General features: G+C 45.7%; 1 protein-coding gene across 1 annotated transcript in view; it reads left to right on the top strand.

The window, feature by feature from the left end:
* SYNE1 (spectrin repeat containing nuclear envelope protein 1) overlaps positions 1 to 16188 on the top strand; it is a 966955-nt gene that overhangs the window by 147115 nt on the left and 803652 nt on the right. The window contains 1 exon segment of the mRNA XM_029596918.1: positions 4879 to 5022. Within this exon segment, the coding sequence (XP_029452778.1) occupies positions 4879 to 5022 (144 nt within the window).

Raw genomic sequence — 16188 nt, 5'->3', positions numbered from 1 at the left:
AAGTTAGGCCCGAGACCCCCAATACTCCCACACAGATGTTAAGGTGCACAGTGACCCCCAGGGGCTCCATCAGGATGTCTGACATAAGTCAAGAATGCCGGGGAATGCCGCCTGCCAATCCTCTGAATGGCTGTACTGGGAAGGTCTGACGCGGCTGCGCTCAACTCCGCCTTAATTCTAAAGGAGTGCGTTCCCAAACTGCTGCACTTGCATCCCAGCCATGCCTGAGTATGGCACTGAACTGATATTTACTCAGCGTGAGCAAGCTGGCCTGTATTAAGAACTCCTGTCCCCCAGAGGGCCTAATGGAGAGGTAGTGAACGGCGCTCGCCACAGGGCATGTGGGGAGACCCCGCACCATGGAAAGCGTAATCGCTACGCTATGCCTTATCTGGTCCATCTTAGATTTCCTAATTCTCAGCATGAGCCGTGCAGAGGAAACCGAGACATCTATAGCTAGAAGGCTGGAACATCACGTGCACAGCTTGCTGCAACGACCAGCTCGCTAACTCGGAGTGCACCGAAGAAAGCAATGGAAAATGCAGCGTGGAATAGGGCAAGCTCAAACGTGTCCAACACCACTGCTGGCAGTGAGTGCCATCACTGTAAGAGACGATCATGAATTATTGGCTTGCGATCTTCAGGGACCACTGGCTTGACTCTGGCCCAGTCTGCAAGGGCCCTTTTAATAGCAATGTCAGCCATAGGACTAACCACACGTACAAGAAGGGAGAGCAGCAGAAAACTTAAAATAGTCCACAGACTTCCCAATTCATGCCAAATAAGTGTTGTTTAATTCAGTTTTGAATGTTTCCAAACGGCTACTCCAAACGTAATACACAGTATAGGGTTTCCAACCAGGTCCCCCGACACAGACCGTGTTTCGCAAAAAGCTGCGTCGGGAGGGACTGAGAATAGTGTATACTTTCAACCACTACAAAGAAGAAAATAATATACATCAATATATTGTGGACTAGTGCTAAGAGGCAAAAATTTAAACATACTAGCCTGGACACATATCTTAACTCAGGTCCAGATTCGGATTGTAAGGAGAGCAAACAGTGTATACAGAATCGTCCATTTAACAAAGTGTCAAAAATGGCGCCAACCCAGGAGCCAATCAACCTGTAGTGTCAGCGATGACGTCAATGTAGCAAGATAGACAGTGTACAGTCATAAAAAATGGAACCACTCGATTTCATTATTCAACCCATGTGGGATTAAACAATTTAATCGAAAGATCCACTTTTGTTCCCTACGTGTCAACATTTCGGAAAAATTACCTCCTCGTGCAGGAGGAGTCATTATGTCAATAATGAAGAATTTTAAATCCAATTCAGAGTGAGAATGAGCAGACCAATGAGCGACCAACGGGGCCATGTCTCGATTTGTATGTATGTTCAAATGATGTTCAATAATCCTAGTACGGATCAGTCTTGTCATCTTCCCAACATATAACTTAGGGCAGGGACATATTTTGACATAGACCACCCTCCTGGTCTAGGACTAAGCCAGCCTTGTGCCTTGACAAAGAATGCAAGGCCAGCTAGGGTGGCCTGCACTGTACCCTTGTATATTCCCTCTCTTTGGGCCCGAGCCATGTATTCTACAATCCGAAGAGGCAACATGGGGCCATAAGGCTGGTCCGAGGTGCCCAAACTCTGCAGCACAGCATTGTAGCCCCTCATGTATGCTTACCAAGTGGATGGAGTGATGGACTAGTGCAGCAGGTCCCGTGCATCCTGGCTGCAATGCTCCAGAGGTGTTCCGGTACCAGTGCTTCCGTCTCCTCTGCGAGTGCTGCCAGCCTCCGGAACTCTTCTCACTTGCAATGACAAAGACAATCAGCAACCTTATTGCAATGGCTGAGAATGTGCCTGTTATGACCACCGGCCGCGGCCGCCACAGCAGGCTTAACTCACGTCATGTCATGCTTGGTTCTCTACCCCCGGTGCTCTCGTGGCGGTGGCCAGCTGCTGCTGCCACATTCCTCCTGGCTCCCTGCACTCCACGTGCCGGCTGGGATGCTGCCGACCAGCATTCAGATCTTGGGCCTCTCTAGGCATGCGCGCGCCATCTGTCCGCCCTTTAAAGTGCCAATGGCAGGAACTCCAGGCTCTTCCCCGGCTGATATCATCACTGGCCCGGATTATTTAAGCTTCACCCACCACTAACTGACTTGGCAACAAGTTCCATTGGTTCCTTTTGGTGCCAGTTCCTTTTCTTCGGACCAGTTGTTCCTGCCTTGGGATCTCTGCACTTCTCCTTCCGGGGTCCTACCTCAGCGCTCCCCACTCCGCGGGCCCTGGCTCAGCGCTTCTTCACCTGGACTTTCTCTCAGCGCTCCCCACTCCGCGGGCCCTGGCTCAGCGCTTCTTCACCTGGACTTTCTCTCAGCGCTCCCCACTCCGCGGGCCCTGGCTCAGTGCTTCTTCACCTGGACTTTCTCTCAGCGCTCCCCACTCCGCGGGCCCTGGCTCAGCGCTTCTTCACCTGGACGTTCTCTCAGCGCTCCCCACTCCGCGGGGCCAGGCTCAGCAATGCTTCACCTGGACTTTCTCTCAGTGCTCCCCAATCCGCGGGCCCTGGCTCAGCAATGCTTCACCTGGACTTTCTCTCAGTGCTCCCCAATCCGCGGGCCCTGGCTCAGCAATGCTTCACCTGGACTTTCTCTCAGCGCTCCCCACTCCACGGGCCCTGGCTCAGCGCAACTCCACCCGGATTCTCTCCAGCACTTCCCGCTCCGCAGGTCCTGGCTCAGCCCTACTTCACCTGGACTCTTCCTAGCGCTTCCCGCTCCTTGGGGCCAGGCTCGGCGCTACCTTACTTGTGAGTCCCTTCCGCAGTGCCCTCTGCTCCTGGGGACCTACGGCACTTCTCCTTGAGGACTTTGCTACAGTGCCTGTTCTCATCAGGACTTGGCTCAGCGCAGTACTCCACCAGACAGTGTCTCGGTGCCCTGCTCCTCGGGGCACTCCCGTGCGCTGCTACTTTCCAGACGTCAGCTACAGAGGTTTCCCCGCTCTAGCCCTTTCTCAGCATACTTCAATTCGTGTCTCTGCACCTCCTCATTCCGAGGCCACTCCCATGTGGTTCTGTTCTACTCCTTCAGAGCTGCAGTGGTCTTGCACTCCCAGAGACTCTTTCTCCTCCCTCCGAGAGTGCTCCTGCCTCGAACTGTGCCTAATCTCTCCAACACTCTCTGCACGCACTCGCCTACCCTCTCTGGGAACAGCCACACTGGGGCGCTCCTAAGTCCTGCCAGCTCTGGCACCCAAGGGCTCAACCTGTGGGGAACGAGGGTCGGCACAGGTGAAGTCCCAGCTTGCCTCTGTACCCAGCCAGCCTTGCCTCCTGACGGTGGGGACCTGTGGGGCCCAACCCCTCAGGTAGCAACAACCCCACCTCGGGCCAAGGCCCACAATTCCTAACAGTGTTATGCACACTTAGAGGGCCTATTTTCAAAAGGCCCGGTGACACGCGTAATGCCCCGGGACGCGTGTAAGTCCCGGGGCTTTACTAAAGGGGCGGTCCGGGGATGGGGTCTGGATGGGGCCAGATGCCTCTGTCACAGCAGCCATTTGCCACTATGTCAGAGGATCGCGTGCTGGCAGGGGGCCGGCGCGCGCAACCTGTGCCTGCACGCGCATGATATAAAATCACGTGTCCATGTGTGTTTGGCGCCGGGTAGCGCAGGCACATGGACGTGCTCGCGCACCTTTTAAAATCTACCCCGCAATGTTTAACCGCAGACACCTCAGGATCAGGACTCTCGATAATTCGGCGATGGGTGCACACTTAGTAGCCTGCCGATTAATGACGTGAACCACCACCAGGTTGTCACATCAAAATATCACCATTCGGTTCAGTAAATGGTTACTCCAAATATGCAGGGCCACCACGATGGGGAATTGTTCCAAGAAAGGTGATATTTTCGGTGTCGCCTGAGTGGACCCACTCAGTTGGCCATGCTGTTGCACACCATGATCCCTGGCAGTTCAGACCAAACCCAACACCCCTGGATGCATCAGAGAACAGTGCCATTGAAGTTGGCTAGAAACTGCTCCGAAATCACAAGATCTTCCCGTAGCGAGTGTGTTAACCTTCTCCTATGATGCCTCTTCTTAACCGTCGCAATGCACCCGCCCCCCCTGGGAATGACCTAACAAACAAAGGCAAGACTCCCAATGGGTGACTGAGCAGAAACTAGGGTGATTTTCTGACTCTGGATCGTATTACGCACCGTGTCGGATAATTTCCACAGTTTTGTCAGCAGGAAGCCGGGTCACCATCAGCGTGGAATCCACGGCAGGCCTACAGGGTCTGTATTTGTACTTCGGTGGGATGAGCTGTGCTGCAGACCCGCTGTTTGTGAAGTTGAAGCGGCAGCACAGGAGTTGGGGTTTTTTTTTTTTTTGGGGGGGGGGCACTTTTTGCTGCTTCCAAAATTTTATCCCCTGAGGCAGCCGCCTCACTGCCTCTTGGTAGAACTTCCTCTGAACAGAGCACGGCTGTTATTTCTGATGTATTAAGTTAGCCCGCCTACAACTTGTTTGTTGAGCCTTATCTCTTAACATTTTGCAGGAACACCACTATTGAGACAATTCCTGCATAATTAAATGATCTTTCTGCTGTGCAAATACTGCATTGTTATGATTAGCACTAGTGCTCCTTGAGAAAAGACCGATGGGTGCACAAGTAATGTGTCAGAGGTAACACACAGAAGAGCCGTGCAGAACTAGAAAGAATTGCCTTCTTGAGTTGTGTGCAGAACCCTTTTGGTATTGCTTTGAAAGTCATTAATAGAGAAGCTTCTTTCTGAAAAAGAAAAAGAATAAAAGAAACTTAGAACCGAATCTATTTCAATGTTCCATGCAGGATATTAAACAGAAGGTCCCGGTGATGGAAGCTCAGTACAAATCACTTACAAGAACAGCACAGCTCCTCACAAAGGAAACCCCCCAGGAAGAAGTCAATGAAATGCTGGCATCTATGTCAAAGATTAAGGATCAGCTAAATAAGGTACTGTCATTCGTTTTCAGGCTTGCACAGGCTAACCTTTCCAGTTTCATACACCTAAGAGATGCTGCAAACTGTAGTGTGTTCTTTCATCTTTCCACTCAATAGGTGACCCTTAACATTTACATCTATTTAAGTGGATTAAAATCAACCATTATCACAGGTTAAAACATCAGTTTTAATTCATGTTAGCAGTTCAATTAATGCATGACGTATTACAAGGTCATGCATTAAAAGCAGGATTTTGCTTTATCTAATGCATCTACCTTAACAGTACTCTTCATACCTAAACGTAACTACACCTTTGGGAGCTATAGTTACATTTTTGGATTGGTGCATTAGTTGATTCAAATTGCTCTGATCTGTAATAATATTAAATGAATTGATAAGCCTGTTTGCCTCCAATTAGCTCATTTAAATATTATTATTTGATGAATTAGGCCATTTTGCATTCATTTGGACTATCAAAGGCTAATGTAGTAAAAGTGCATCAACTGCCACAAGCATTAAAGTTCATTTACTGCACATTAACATTTGCATTGGAGCCGCAGTTCATTATGAACTTAGATTTTAGGGGCTATTCATCAGTGTTGTGTTTTAGGAGGTAATTCTGTCTATACGGTACATAAGAACTGAATATATAATGAATAGTGGGCCTATAGACTTCAAAAGGGTTTTAGACAAAAATTCTAATAGTCAACCTGAAAGCAACTTACAAGTTATCCACCTAAATGCTGACTTTTGAATATTTCTCACATTTATCCGGTTAAATTTAAGCCAGATATATCATTATATGGCTAAAATTTAGTCGGATAACTTAGGGGCATTTCTGGGGAGAGAGGTTAGCTGATATTCAGACTCAGCCAAATAATTTATCTGCTAACTCTGGTCATGCCATAGAGCTGTCGTATAGTTACCTGGATTGGGTGAACATTTTTCCTAATACTAGGGAAGCTGGATTTCGCCACCTGGATTAGATCTCAGCCTTTGCTGAAAATTGGCCTTAGTGAAACGGCAGGGACCAAAGTATAACCCTGAAAAAAAACAAACAAACTCTAGAGATAGCAGATAACACAGGTACTTGAACGTGAGCCTAGATTTTATATAATTTACTTCACAAAAAATATAAAAATATAAAACTAACACAAAAATATAAAAATGTAATTATGAAAAATATTTTAGAAAAAACAATGTGTAAAAACTATTTAATCCAAAAATGTTTTCAGTTCATGACTCGCAAGAATTTAAGTTTTCAAGACCCTTTTCACAATCCCTGAGAAAGAGCCCTAATTCACTTTCAGCAAAAAACCCAAACTATAATGTGCTATTCCTTATGTGAATTTTGAAAGAGTTGCACATGTTCAAGGTAGCAGATGTGCGCTCAGATAACACATGTTTGCGTAAATGTTTGTAAGGCGGGGCAGTAATTGGATTAAGTTGCCAGAGCCTCACGTGCATTGGAAACTGAATTCACTTTGGAGCTGGGATCTCAAACGAACCAGAACCTTTCCTGCTAAAGTTAAGTCCATTTTGGTTGTTATCTGTTGTTATCTGTGCTTAGAAGTAGGGCATTATATCTGCCAAAACTTGTGCACTGTCTTTTAAAAAAAAAAAAAAGCACAACTGAAATAGATATTTGGGAGGGCTGTTAGTCTGCTTTACCTGTTTAACACCCTCCTGCCCTACCCCTCTACCCACCCACCCCTAGGTTTGTGTTTCTTATATAACCTGCCTAGATTCATAAATGGCAACAAGGTAAATTAGTATTTCCATAATTGCTATTCATCAAATGTCAAAACTTACCAAAATGAGGATTATCCAATGTAACTGCTGTGGAGCCTTTATTCTGAGGGAAAGCATCTGGAAACTTAGAGCTTGCCCAATTTGTGCACAACTATCTTCCTTGAAAAAGGAGCTGAATGAGGTTAAAGCTCAATTAGCTTCAATTACAAGAATTACACCCACATTGCATTACTCAGAAAATAATTCCCCAACATCACAGAGAAACCAGAAGTCAAGAAAAAGAGATTCATTAGGCTCAGGTAGGCCCCACAGTCACCCATTCTTGACAGATGGGCAGCCAACAGGTACACCCCCCCACTCAAACAGGTCATTAAGAAATTATTTAAAATCCAGGAATACAGTGGGCTCTGGTAGAATTAGACCTGTGATGAGGAGACACACAATGTACCAAATGCAAAAAGAACAAAAAGCCTTCTCTATATTAGAAACTGAAGAAGTTCTTGAGAAAAACATTGAAGTGTTACCAGAAAAGAGAAAACAAACACAATGCATGCAGAATTTCAAGATCCATAACCAAAAGAAAAATCTAATTGAGATGGATAACTCTGTCAACAGTGGCACAACTGCAAAAGGAAAGAGTGAAGTGAATAACAAATCTCAAATAAAATCTCATAAGGAGTCCAGGAAAAGCAACAACCTTAAAGAGAGTACCTGGAAGGCTATGACCACAAATGCTCATAGTTTGGGAAATAAAATCCCAGATCTGCAGGCCCTAATGGCTGAGGCAGAACTGGACATTGTTGCTATCACAGAGACATGGTTCACAGAATCTCATGATTGGGATACAACAATACCAGGCTATAACTTGTTAAGGAAAGACAGAGAGGATAGAAAAGGGGGAGGTGTGGCTCTTTATATCAGAAACAACATCCAAGCATCTGAGCTGCAAGGAAGTTGGGGCAAGGAAGAAGCAATATGGGTCGACCTAAAAAAAGATGACGGAGCATCCATTTATATTGGAGTGGTTTACAGGCCTCCAAACCAAAAGGAAGAGCTGGACAGAGATCTGGTTGAAGACATCCATAAGATAGGTAAGAAGGGAGAAGTGGTGATCGTGGGTGACTTTAATATGCCAGATGTAGACTGGAAAATCCCATCTGCAGAAACTAAAAATAGTAGAGCAATAGTGGATGCCATGCAAGTATCTTTGTTCAAACAAATGGTGTTGGAACCCACGAGAGAAGGAACTATACTCGACTTAGTGCTCACTAATGGAGATAATGTCTCCGATGTCCAGGTGGGCACCCACCTCAGCACCAGTGATCATCAAACGGTATGGTTTAATATCACTAAAAGAATAGGGAAAAGAACCACAAAGACCCGAGTTTTACAGTTCAAAAACACGGACTTTGAGGAAATGGGTAAGTACCTGGAGGAAGAACTAAAAGGATGGGAGAACGAGAGAGATGTGGAGCAGCAGTGGACCAATCTAAAACGAGCAATCACCAAGGCAACTACTCTATATGTTAGAAATGTAAAGAAAAGCAAAAGAAAATTGAAACCTATCTGGTTCTCAAAGGAGGTGGCTGACAAAATTAAAGCTAAAAGAACAGCATTCAAGAAATATAAAAGATCCCAAAGGGAGGAACACAAAGAAGAATATTTGATTCAACTGAGGGAGACAAAGAAATTAATCAAGTTGGCAAAAAGTCAAGCGGAAGAGAGGATTGCCAAGGAGATAAAAAATGGTGACAAAACATTTTTCAGATACATCAGCGAAAAGAGAAAGGTCCAAAGTGGTATAGTGAAATTGAAAGGTGATAATGATCAATGTGTGGAGAGAGACGAAGAAATGGCAGAAATATTAAACGAATACTTCAGCTCTGTGTTCACTAAAGAAGACCCTGGAGAAGGACCATCTCTACACAACAAGAAACTGGAAGGAAATGGAATAGATGAAAATCCTTTTACAGTAGAAAATGTGTGGGAAGAGCTAAAGAACCTTAAAGTGGACAAAGCCATGGGGCCTGATGGGATTCATCCAAGGATATTGAGGGAGCTCAGAGATGTTCTGGCGGGTCCGCTGTGTGACCTGTTCAATAGATCCCTTGAAACGGGAGTGGTGCCGAGTGATTGGAGAAGAGCGGTGGTGGTCCCGCTTCACAAGAGTGGGAACAGGGAGGAGGCTGGCAACTACAGACCGGTTAGCCTCACTTCGGTGGTGGGAAAAGTAATGGAGTCACTGCTGAAAGAGAGAATAGTGAACTATCTACAGTCTGGAGAATTGATGGACCAGAGGCAACATGGATTCACCAGGGGAAGATCCTGTCAAACAAATCTGATTGACTTTTTTGACTGGGTAACCAAGGAATTGGATCGAGGAAGAGCACTCGATATCATATACTTGGATTTCAACAAAGCTTTTGATACGGTTCCGCACAGGAGACTGGTCAATAAAACGAGAAGCTTGGGAGTGAGTGCCGAGGTGGTGACCTGGATTGCAAATTGGTTGACGGACAGAAGACAATGTGTGATGGTAAATGGAACCTTCTCTGAAGAGAGAGCGGTTTTAAGTGGTGTACCGCAAGGATCGGTATTGGGACCGGTCCTGTTCAATATCTTTGTGAGCGACATTGCGGACGGGATAGAAGGTAAGGTTTGTCTTTTTGCGGATGACACTAAGATCTGCAACAGAGTGGACACGCCGGAAGGAGTGGAGAGAATGAGACGGGATCTAAGGAAACTGGAAGAGTGGTCGAAGATATGGCAGCTGAGATTCAATGCCAAGAAGTGCAAAGTCATGCATATGGGGAGTGGAAATCCGAATGAACTGTATTCAATGGGGGGGCAAAGGCTGATGTGCACGGAGCAGGAGAGGGACCTTGGGGTGATAGTGTCTAATGATATGAAGTCTGCGAAACAATGCGACAAGGCGATAGCAAAAGCCAGAAGAATGCTGGGCTGCATAGAGAGAGGAATATCAAGTAAGAAAAGGGAAGTGATTATTCCCTTGTACAGGTCCTTGGTGAGGCCTCACCTGGAGTACTGTGTTCAGTTCTGGAGACCGTATCTACAAAAAGACAAAGACAAGATGGAAGCGGTACAGAGAAGGGCGACCAGGAAGGTGGAGGATCTTCATCGGATGACGTACGAGGAGAGATTGAAGAATCTAAATATGTACACCCTGGAGGAAAGGAGGAGCAGAGGAGATATGATACAGACTTTCAGATACTTGAAAGGTTTTAATGATCCAAAGGCAACGACAAACCTTTACCATAAGAAAAAAATCAGCAGAACCAGGGGTCACGATTTGAAGCTCCAGGGAGGAAGATTCAGAACCAATGTCAGGAAGTATTTCTTCACGGAGAGGGTGGTGGATGCCTGGAATGCCCTTCCGGAGGAAGTGGTGAAGACCAGAACTGTGAAGGACTTCAAAGGTGCGAGGGATAAACACTGTGGATCCATAAAGTCAAGAGGCCGCCAATGAAGAGTGGGTGACTCGCCAGAATGATGGCTACTGCCTGGACACAATACCCTTATTCAATAAACATACACATGGTTACTGTGACTCCAACATCACTCTAAGCTTCAACAGCAAGAGGAAATGTGGAAAAAAGGATTTGCACTCACAAAGCTGGGAGTAGCTGGCTTGTTACGGCGGTTACTACCCCAAACCAAATGTGCCTGATACTTCACTTTCGATGCACATCCAGCATAGCTCTCTGCTCCAACGGCAGGGGAGAAGAAAAACTGATACTTCACGCATACCCAGCATAGCTTCAACGGCAGGGGAGAAGAAAAAAGGATTCACACTCACAAAGCGGGGAGTAGCTGGCTTGTTACGGCGGTTACTACCCCAAACCAAATGTGCCTGATACTTCACTTTAGATGCATATCCAGCATAGCTCTCTGCTTCAACGGCAGGGGAGAAGAAAAACAACCAATAAGGGCTGTATAACATAGTCTGGGTTAAAACAAATAAGCATGGGTGTAGCTTGCTTATTGCGGCGGTTACTTTAGTACCCCTACTACCCCCTAACTAATCAAGCTTGATATTTCACTTGGATGCAGCTCCATCACTGCTCTCTACATTAATGGTGGGGGAGGAAGGGAAATAGAACCAAGAGCTAAAAGAAACAGATAAGTATGAGAGAAAAAATGTGTGAAGCTTGCTGGGCAGACTGGATGGGCCGTTTGGTCTTCTTCTGCCGTCATTTCTATGTTTCTATGTTTCTATGTTTCTATTAACCTCGAGCATACATGTGCAAGTAATGGTGCAAGAGTAAATTTGCCCATATGAAACAGGGCAGGCCGGAGGCTCTCTGCTGCGGGACCAACATTTATGCGTATAAGTTGCTTTTTTTATAACTTCTGAAATGGATGCACGTAGGTTTACTGGTGTATATTTACTTCTGCTAATTATCTGGTGTGCACATAAAAGGTCCTCATAGCCAAGTACTGACAAGGTGAGGTATCTGGATAAACCGGGGGATCTCGATGAGCTAGAGAGAGACTGGCAAACGGGTGGACTAAATGGTAACGCTGGGAATTACCGTCACGCGTGCAAATTACAAAATGTGATGACTTGCACGGGTAAAAGTCTTCAAGTGCTATGGAAAATGTGCAAGTTAAATCTCCATGTGTAAATGATTAACATTAGGCCACAAATATTCGTGGATAGGAGATTTGCACCATTTAATTCAGATAAATTTTGACTTCTCCGGTTTAGTGGAAGCTTAGCTGCCACTTAGCTGGATAAGTCTCAAAACCTGTTACTTATCCAATTAAGCAATAATAGCTATGTTGAAAATACACGCTGCACATCTTTTAGATATGCAAGCATGAAGCATGTTGGGTAGATTTAAGCATAGTATTTTACTGTTTTATGTTTTATGAATTTTATGTATGTTATTTTAAGGATATATTAACAATTTTATTATTTTAAGATTTAATGGTTTAGATTTAAATTGTATTTAATTAGTGTATCTTATCGTATTTTATGTTAAATGTACACCGTTGTGATGGTCTTTTCAGACTGATGTAACGGTATAGAAAACCTAAATAAACTATAAACTATAGTTGTATAGTGTATATGGGTGCAGGTATGCATGTTTTAAAGTTTTTCTCCCCATAGGAGACATATTTTCAAATTATCTTTACCTGTTCACAGTCGTGCCAATACAGTAAGAGACACGGGAGAGCCGGCGAGCACCAGCTCTCCCGACACGCGCCCAGGCCACTCTCCTGGGCACGTGATTCAGTAAATCAAAATATGCAAATAAGGGCCCATGGTAAAAGGAGGCGCTAGGAACACTAGCGCGTTGCTAGCGCCTCCTTTTTGACAGAAGCGGCGGCTGTCAGCGGGTTTGACAGCTGATGCTCAATTTTACCAGCGTCAGTTCTCGAATCCGCTGACAGCCACGGGTTCGGAAAACAGATGCCGGCAAAATTGAGTGTTCGTCTTCCAACCCGCGGGCCGTGGGCAGATTTTTAATTTTTTTTTTTTTTGGGCCTCCGACTTAATATCGCTATGATATTAAGTCGGAGGGTGCACAGAAAAGCAGTTTTTTCTGGTTTTCTGTGCACTTTCCCTGTGCCGGCCGAAATTAATGCCACACTACCAATGGGGATAGTAATCCCTTCAAATTGAAAAACAGAAGGAAAAACTGAGGATGTCAATTAATAGCAGTTTTGAAACTATAACCGTCTTTTGACAGCATTCAGCTAAATGGATATAAAGCCTCGAAATAGTGTTTGTGTCAAAATGTGCCTGGACATTTACAGGGATCCAGCAATCTTAGTACTTGTATTGATTCTTAGTGAATAGGGTGTAAGAGCAAAATTATTATGATTCAACTGCTAATTAGCGTGCACCTAAAAGTCTTTAGTAGAAGCAGTTCTTAGTGAGTTGGCCCTGGAAGGTAGTAGAAAAAGGATGGTGTATGTACACCATTTATATGTGATAAGGCAGCAGCTAAAATTCAAAGAGAAATACAAATTCCAGGTTACATCTCCTCTAAGCCTGCTCTTTAGTGAATTTAATCACTGAAGTGCTCTGAATTGTGCATTCAGCAGAACTGTCAGGTATAATGTAATGCATCGTGCATGTCTGGAGTCCAGATTCATTCGAGTGGCCATGCATGATATATCACACAACCCAAGGCGCAGAAGATCCTAATAATCAAATGCACTCGCACTAGAAGGCCTGCCAGCACCGTGAGCTATCGCCGGTGGAAACTGAAATCGCATTATACGCTTGCGGCTTTATGAAGAGATGAATGTGGTGAAATGAGGGCACACGCACTGCAGGCTCTGTTTTTACACATTTCTTCAGTTCAAAAACTCATTGTGATGAGGCTGGCTGCTTGGTGGGGGGAGGGGGCCTGCCTTTGAGGGGTCCTCGCTGGGCCTCGCGCACCCATTCTGGCCTCTGCCTTGAAGCCCCGTGTGATGCAGAAAGGCCAGCTCTATAAAACCCTCCCACCTCAGCGTGGAGATGCTTCTCTGCCTTCAGTCCCTTGTCCATGTATTCTTTGCCTGGTATCCTTGTTCTTGTACCTTGCCTTGCTTTTGCTGCGTTTAGGCTTCCCAGTGGCCTTAATTGCCTGTGTGTTCCCAGCTTTGCCCTTATACTCTGTTAGGCCGCTCAGCGGTCTTTCTCACCAGTGTGTTACTAGTTTGCCTTTATCCTGTGCTGGACCTCCCAGTGGTCTTCTTTGCCCATGTATTCACAGCTGTGCCCTTGTCCTGCCCTGTCCTGCTAGTGGCCTCCTTGTCCATATGTTTCCCTTGTGCCATCTGTTGCCGCTCCTGCATTGTCTGGTCCTTGTTTGTCTGCGGTCCTGCGTTGCCCTGTTTTTGTCGGCGCACATCCTGTTTGTGGTCAGCGTGGCCAGGGGTACCCTCTTGTCCCTTGCCTTTCACTGCCTGCCAGTCCCAGTGGGTGATTTCTGTGCACCGCCCTTCGTAAGACCTGCCAGCCACCAGCATTGGAGGGTTCAACCTGTGGGGAAGATGGTGAGTCAGGCAGAAGACCTCACACCTGTCCTGCCTGCTGCTGACCCCCTGCGTGCCCTCACCTTGGAGGGTATCATCAAAATCGGCCAGTGTGGCCATGACACCCATCATAAGTCTGTGAAAAAGTGCTCGCGGATTTGGTAACTGTCCATTTGCATGTGCTGCTCTGAAGCAGACGGCAAACGTGTGACATTGCCATATCATATAACTTTATATGCATTCCCTGTGACAGTTTGATAGTGTTGGCAGTTCTGGACAGTATATGAGGGTAAAGACAGAGAGGTAACAAGCTCAGTGTCCTGCATTATGCCTGCATTAACAAGAAGTCATTGTTACGGACTGGAAGCAGTGACATAACTGGAAATGAATGAAGTTAACCCATGTTTTATTTCTGTTTTTGAGATTTTGGCCTGGCAGTTTCTTCCTTCTCCATTTGGCTTCAAAATCAATCGGATCCAGCCTCAAAACTGCCTGGGGAAGCGGGGGGTCCTCATTTTTAACCATCTTTCCCTTTCTGTTTAGTCCTGCAATTTCAGCGATTGCCCTCAGCCAGGGGCCACAGGCCCCAGCTCTTTCTGGAACCCAGTATGAGGGCACCCTGAGTCTGGCCAATAGCTGTCTCCGTTGTAGAAATGACCGAGACTCCCTCCCCAAAGGCTATGAATGCTGCCTCAGAGGGAACTTTCCTTCCGCCCCCCCCCCCCCCGCACCTTCCCCTCCTTCCCCTACCTAACCCGCCCCCCAGCCCTACCTAGAACCCCCCCCCCCCCTTACAATTTGTTGAAGAAGTTACACGCGCCGGCCAACGGCTGGCCCGCGATCCCGGGCACAGCGGCAAATGACCACTGTGCCTGGAGGCTTGGGCCCCGCCCTGCCCTCCGGACCACCCCGGACGCCCATGCCCCGCCCCTTTTTGCAAGCCCCCGGGACATATGCGCGTCCCGGGGCTTGCACACGCTGCCGAGCCTATGCAAGATAGGCTCGGCGCACGCAGGGGGAGGCAGGGGTAGGTTTTTGGGGGTTGCGTGCGTATCTTACACACGCAACCCTTTGAAAATCGACCCCATATTGTGGAACACACTCAAACAGTGACAACCCAACCTATGAAATGGCAACGCTACAAATATTAAACCAGGACCTAAACACCAATGCACCTCCTATTAGAAAAACAGAATAAGTCAAGATGCTATATATCCCTACTCAGAAACTACAAGCTTGCAGAATACCCTTATCTGGGTCACACATGCAGAACACAGACAGACCCTCACCAAATACAGAATAAAGAAATCATAAAGCTAATGCTTTTGTTCTTCCATTGTTGAACTGTATTCGGAGTTTGGCTTCCTGCTGTTTCTAGTTGTCTGCACTTTTCTATTTATACATTCCTCAAGAAATTTTAAATAATTGTAAAACTATGCTAATAAAGAAAATATATGTTTCAAAACAACTGATGAACAGAAGAATATCCAATAAATGCAATTTTTATTTATTTATTTATTTATTTAAGGGTTTTGTATACCGTCATTCGTGGAACACATCACGACGGTTTACATCATACAAAATCATAAAAACAATAGTCAAAACAAAATAATATTTAAAATTCATTAATGTTTCTAGAATCAAATAAAATTAATTAATAAAACAAAGTAAAAGAAAAATTGCATTTCCTCGTACTAGCTATTCCTTTTCTCAAGATGATCAGCATAGGCCTGCTCGAAGAGCCATGTCTTCAATGCTTTCTTAAAAGCTTTAAACTCTGATTCTAGACGCAATTCGACTGGCATTGTGTTCCAGCTACAGGGACCAGCAATTGAAATGGACCTGTCTCGGACTAGTATAAAGTGGGCTGAGTTCACTGATGGAATTTGCAGAAGTCCTTTATTCGCTGATCTCAAAGATCTTTGTGGGATATATAAACGGATTAAAAAGTTCAACCAATCTGTTTTTTGTCCGTATATAGCTTTGTGTAAAATACAGCACGCCTTATACTGTATTCTTTGTGATATCAGCAACCAATGCAAGTTGATTAAAACAGGAGTAATATGTTCACGTTTCTTACAATTTGTTAATACTCTTGCTGCAGAGTTCTGAAGCACTTGCAGAGGACGCATAGTAGATTGTGGAAGGCCCAAAAGGAGAGAGTTACAGTAGTCCAGTGACGAAAAAATCAGGGCTTGCAACACCAATCGGAAATCATTAACATCTAATAGCGGCTTCAATTTTCTCAAGACCAACATTTTATAGTACCCTTCTCGCACATAGAGAGAAGGGAATGGCATAGAGAGAAAGGAATGGTCAGGGCCTACTGGCTGCAGCCACATTGAACTGTTCTGACTATCTGAGGAGACCTAGGTCAACAATGCTTTGGGCAGGAGTAGGATAAGAAGAAAGAACTGCGGAACAAGGGGG

The sequence above is a fragment of the Rhinatrema bivittatum genome, chromosome 3 (assembly GCF_901001135.1).
Source record: "Rhinatrema bivittatum chromosome 3, aRhiBiv1.1, whole genome shotgun sequence".
Classification (NCBI taxonomy): domain Eukaryota; kingdom Metazoa; phylum Chordata; class Amphibia; order Gymnophiona; family Rhinatrematidae; genus Rhinatrema; species Rhinatrema bivittatum.
This window is presented reverse-complemented; position numbering and strand designations above follow the sequence as displayed.